The 4,803-nt window shown below is 59.9% G+C and overlaps 1 protein-coding gene across 1 annotated transcript; it reads right to left on the bottom strand.

The window, feature by feature from the left end:
• Positions 1-338: 338 nt before the first annotated feature.
• On the bottom strand, positions 339-4,463 carry RAX (retina and anterior neural fold homeobox). Its single transcript, XM_036321756.1, has 3 exons — positions 4,175-4,463; positions 3,627-3,877; positions 339-849 (listed from the first exon to the last, which is right to left on the bottom strand). Exons 1-3 carry the CDS (start codon positions 4,461-4,463, stop codon positions 361-363), a joined length of 1,029 nt encoding a protein of 342 aa, XP_036177649.1. The 3' UTR covers positions 339-360.
• Between the last annotated feature and the right edge of the window lie 340 nt (positions 4,464-4,803).

Here is a 4,803-nt window from a genome sequence, read left to right as displayed (position 1 = left end):
CCCCGCCCCCGCCCCCCCACCCCTTCCTCCCAGTCGTTTTCTGGGGCTGCCACGCCGCCCGGGAACCGCGGAGGCCCGGCGCTTTGGGTCCCTCGGACAGGGCCGGGCCGCTCGCTGCTCCCCCTCGAGCAGTGAGGCTGGGGGTCTCCGGGGGTTTGGGGTGGCTAAGGGGCCTCGGCCGGCCTGAGGGTCAGTCCTCCCGGTCAGTCTGGAACGGATGCGCACCCGAGACCCTGGCTGCAGCTTCGGGCTGCACGGGAAGGCGTGGCCGGGTCGGGGTCCCAGGGAGAGGGGCGCACGCCTGCGGTGCGTGGTCGGCTCCGGGCGGGTGGTCAGGCGCCCGGTTTGGGCCCCGCGCCCCTAGAGGGCCGGCCACGGCTTCCCGATGGCCTGGATGTGCTCCTTGGCCTTCAGGCGCAGCGCCGCGATGCTGCTGTTGCGCGGGTCCGCCTCGTCCAGCGGGAACTTGTCCGCGAAGCCGGGCCCGCAGGGGTAGGCGGGCGGCGGCGGCGCGAGGGGCTGCAGGCCGGGGCCCAGCGGCGGCGAGTTCAGGAAGGGCGGCGGCGGCGGCGGCGGCGTGTAGCTGGCGGGAAGGCTCTGCGCCGGCGGCCCGAAGCCCGGCAGGCTCTGCAGCGCCGTGGCGCCCCCGCCCGGCAACGGCGGCCCGAGCCACGACTCCAGCGGCAGGGCCCCCCCCGCCGGCCCGCCGCCGCCCGCCCCGAGGGGCGCCAGAGCAGCCGAGGGCGGGGAGCGGCTGAAGGAGAGGAGGGGCGAGTCCTGCAGCTTCATGGACGACACCTCCAGCTTCTCCTGCCGTCGCCACTTGGCCCGTCGGTTCTGGAACCACACCTGCGGAAGGCGGCACAGCAGCCGTGGAGCTGCAGCCCAGCCAGCTCACTCCCCCCCACCTCCAAGTAAAACTGGGGCGCGGCCATCTCGCACCTACTTCTTTCACCCCCACCCATCACCCCCCCACTCGCATTATCCGTCCTCTTCCTCCTCCTCTCTTTCCTCTGGGTCTCCTTGTCCCACACTTGTCCCTGTGTATCTCACCTATAGCTATGGTTGTATCTGTTTCCAAAAAAGTGAAGTTAACCCTGGAATCAGACCGTGGGGCTTTAGAACCCAGATCTCACCCATTTCTGTGACCTGCTGGTTGGCAACCCCTCCTGACACTGCGTTTTGACTCTGCTTCCCCCCTGTGTGGTTCAGCTCTCAGTAACCGCCCCCCCCATCAGACTTTCTGTGCTTTACCTACCTTTAGTCGCTGTTATAAACATGTATGTAAACCAAATACGCTAAGCACTGTAACTAGCATCACTGGATGCTAAGGTGCAGCCATTTCCACGAATAACTGGTGATGATAACTTTTAGGAAAGTGTGAGTTAGTTTTATCCTAAGTATATTTGAGTTGCTGCTTTGATAAGATTTTTATTTTTATTTAATTGATACTCATTTAGAATTTTTTATATTGCTTATAAAGGGCTTTTGATGGTTATAATAGTTCATTATATCTACTTTTACTTTATGGAGCTAGTTCTGACATTACCCTAAGATGGGTTCAATGAGTTCAAGTCTTTTTTTCCCCTTTACATATGGAAAGTGCATGCCAGAGTGAAGTCTGGTCTCTTAACAATGAAACATCCATTCTTGATCTGATAAAATCACAAGAAAGGGTGCATCCTCAGAAACAATTCTTGGAGAGGATTGGTCTAGTTTAGTGGAGTATCTAGAAAGAACTTTGGACAAACTGGTGGCTTCAGTGTTACTTTATGAAGGGAAATGGAGGGTAGATATGACTTTAGAGACTTTAGGGGGAGAAAGCAGTTGTGAGTCCATAAGGGTGGGGAGGAGCACCTCCAGGGGAGCTGAGAAAAGAGGCACCCCTATCCGAGCCAAGCAGGGCAAGTGTGCGTAAGGCTGGGATTTGGGGGGGAGGGGAGAACAAAAAATGTAAGTGCCTGCTCCCTTCCCACAACGTATTCACCTACATACCTGAGGCTCCGATTTCCCCAGAAATAGGAGATGTTTGCAGATAGATAACCGAGAAAAGAGAAACACTGGCTTGGGTGAGGGTTCCCATCCCCCGTCCCCTGCTTCTCAGGATGTCCCACTCCATCCCTCAGAATATCAGCCAAGGTCTTCAGATGGATCCTGTATCCCCAGTTGGAGGGCTAAAGACCTGGAAAGTCAGCTCTTATACTGCTGCCTCAACACAGCTGAGACCCTGCTTAGCACCCCACCCCCATCTGATTACATCGTAGCCCTGCATTAAGCACCCACCATACGCTGGACACTGTTGGCCCTGTAGTCACAGAGAAGTCACAGACACTGTTCTCAAGAGGACAAGCCCAAAGGACCAGTCAGAGGACAAGTGAAGAGGGAGGAAGGAAAGTGGGACAGAGGCGGTATCAGGTGTGAAGGCAGCCCCTGACGGGCCAGGCCTCTATTCCGAAGGGCACTGGAAGGCTTGGCTCAACTCTTTCCCATCTTTCACTTGATGCTTTTCCTCTTCCTAAGACCAGCTGCCCGCCCTGGACAGCAGGTGCTAATATGTCCACCCCTCCCATGACACCATTGCAGCGTCACTGCCACACTTTAGGAGAAATGGAACTGTCCTTGCCAGTTAATCCTGAGCCACCTTAGGGAACTATGTTTTAAAACAATGACATCTACTCGTTACTTTAAACCCTCAAATTGAGCAGAAGAGACAAAGACAAGAGCTTGTCCCCTTTTACTTTTAAGACAAGGCTGAAAGCCCCCAACCATCTGAGAATCTCACTTCCTGGAAATACACACACACACACACACACACACACACACACACACACACACACACCATTTAGCTCCCCTGCCTTTCAGATGCAGTGAAACTTGTTCCCAGTGACTCCTTTCAGGCCTCTGTAAACTCTCCCAATTTGGAAATCCTCCCAGATTTTTCACAGATGACTAGCAAATATTTAAGGCTTTCAAATATTTTAATGATCAGGGATTAAAGATAATTCAGCTTTAATTAAAGCAAAAACCCCTTTACAACAAAAAGAAAGGGCCTCTGCAGCAGGAAGCTGTTTGGATGTGCACCAGAGAAGCCAAAGTCAGGCCCTTAAATAAATCCCCGGGAAGTTTCAACGGCGAGGCGCCAGGCCGCTCGCAGGAAGACAGGATTTGGGGTTTTAAACAGAGTGCTCGCAACTGGAGACTAGGGTGGCATTCGGGGTCCCAACCTGGTAACCCTCAGCTGCTGCCTGCATTCCCTCTCTGCTCGGTACTCACCCCTCCACACACACCCCATCCTGGCTGCGACTAATGAGCGGTCCTTGCCCGCCCGCGGTCCCGATTCCCCTCTTTAGCTCCGAAGACGGAGACCCCAGAGGGGATGTGGAACTGAGAACTGGCACCGAGTGCCCCAAGGACAGCGCGGGGCACGTGGAAGAAGGTCTGTGACGCTCGGTTGGGGCTCTGGCCAGCCAAGCCGAGGAAGGCCAATGGGAAAAGTGGCATCATAAATGCGTGGGCTCCGGGGATTCAAGGGAGCATTGGCTGCAGCTCGGACTACCCCACTCCCCCCCCCCCCCCCCCGCCCTCACAACACACACATACACACTGGGACGACCTGAGCGCTTTACCTGGACCCGGACCTCGGGGAGGTTGACCTTGCCCGCCAGCTCCTCGCGGCTGTACACGTCGGGGTAGTGGGACTTCTCGAACGCTCGCTCCAGCTCGTGCAGCTGGTAGGTGGTGAAGGTGGTGCGGTTCCTCCGGTGCTTCTTCTTGGGCAGCTCCTCCTCCGACAGCTTCGCGTCGCCTGCGGGTCCGACGGGCAGCCCCGGGCTCGGCCGCGCCTCCCCGGACTCCTTGGGGCAGTAGGGGCGGGGGCCTGGGGCGGCGGGGCCCCGGAAGGTCAGAGACACTCCCGGGAGTCTCCCTAGACCCACCCCGCCTACCCTAGCGCACTGGCAGCCAGTTGCGGGCTCCGGGATGACCCGGCGGGAGGGGGGGGGGGCGGTGAGGGCTGCGAGGCTCCCCTACGCTTTCTCTGAACTCACACTGGAAGCTCCTGCCATCAAACCCGCACCCAGGAGCCTTGATAAAAATTAAGGCTGGGCGCTCTGTCCTGCGGCGTGTCTAAGTCTGGGCTCCCTGGGGGCTCGCAGCAGCCCGGGTGCGCACTCACCTTCGTACTCCGGAGCGGGCGGCGGGGCGGGCGGCGGGCAGGGCTGGGCGCCTCCTGCGGGCGCCTTAGGGCAGGTAGCCCTGGCGCCCGGCCTCCGGTCTCGCTCCTTGGTGACCCCGGCGCCCGGCTCCGCCTCGAAGGAGCCGAGGATCCCGTGGTCCTTGGTAAATCCCAGGATGGCTTCGATGCTGTGCAGCCGCGAGGTGCTGCCGCCCGGGCTGCGGAGCAGGTGGCCGGCGAGCGAGAAGCTGCCGTCGGCCATGGCTGGGGCGCAGCCGGGCAGGTGCATGGGGAGAGCGGGAGGCAGGAGGGCGGGCCCGCGCTCTCGGCAGCGCCGTCCGCTTCGGAGACAGAGAAGAGGCTCGAAGACGGTGCTTCCCGTGCACGGCCGTCCAACCCGATGGCTACCGACCCAAGGTCAAGCTCGGCTGGCCACGCCGGCAGAGCCGCGCTCGCTGGAGGCGGGCGAGCGCTGGGCCCGCGGCCGCCTCGGTCCCCGCAGGAGTCAAAGGGGCGACTCCCGGGAGCTGGGGCTCCGGGGGCTAAAGGCTGGGGACCCACTCACCCTGGCTCCTCCCCTCTGGCTCCCGACCCAGTCACCCCCACCCCCGCCCCGCAGCGGGCGGATC

Source organism: Myotis myotis, unplaced genomic scaffold (assembly GCF_014108235.1).
Source record: "Myotis myotis isolate mMyoMyo1 unplaced genomic scaffold, mMyoMyo1.p scaffold_m19_p_9, whole genome shotgun sequence".
Taxonomy (NCBI): domain Eukaryota; kingdom Metazoa; phylum Chordata; class Mammalia; order Chiroptera; family Vespertilionidae; genus Myotis; species Myotis myotis.
Note: the sequence above shows the minus strand (reverse complement) of the source record. Positions and strands in the feature narration are given on the sequence as shown.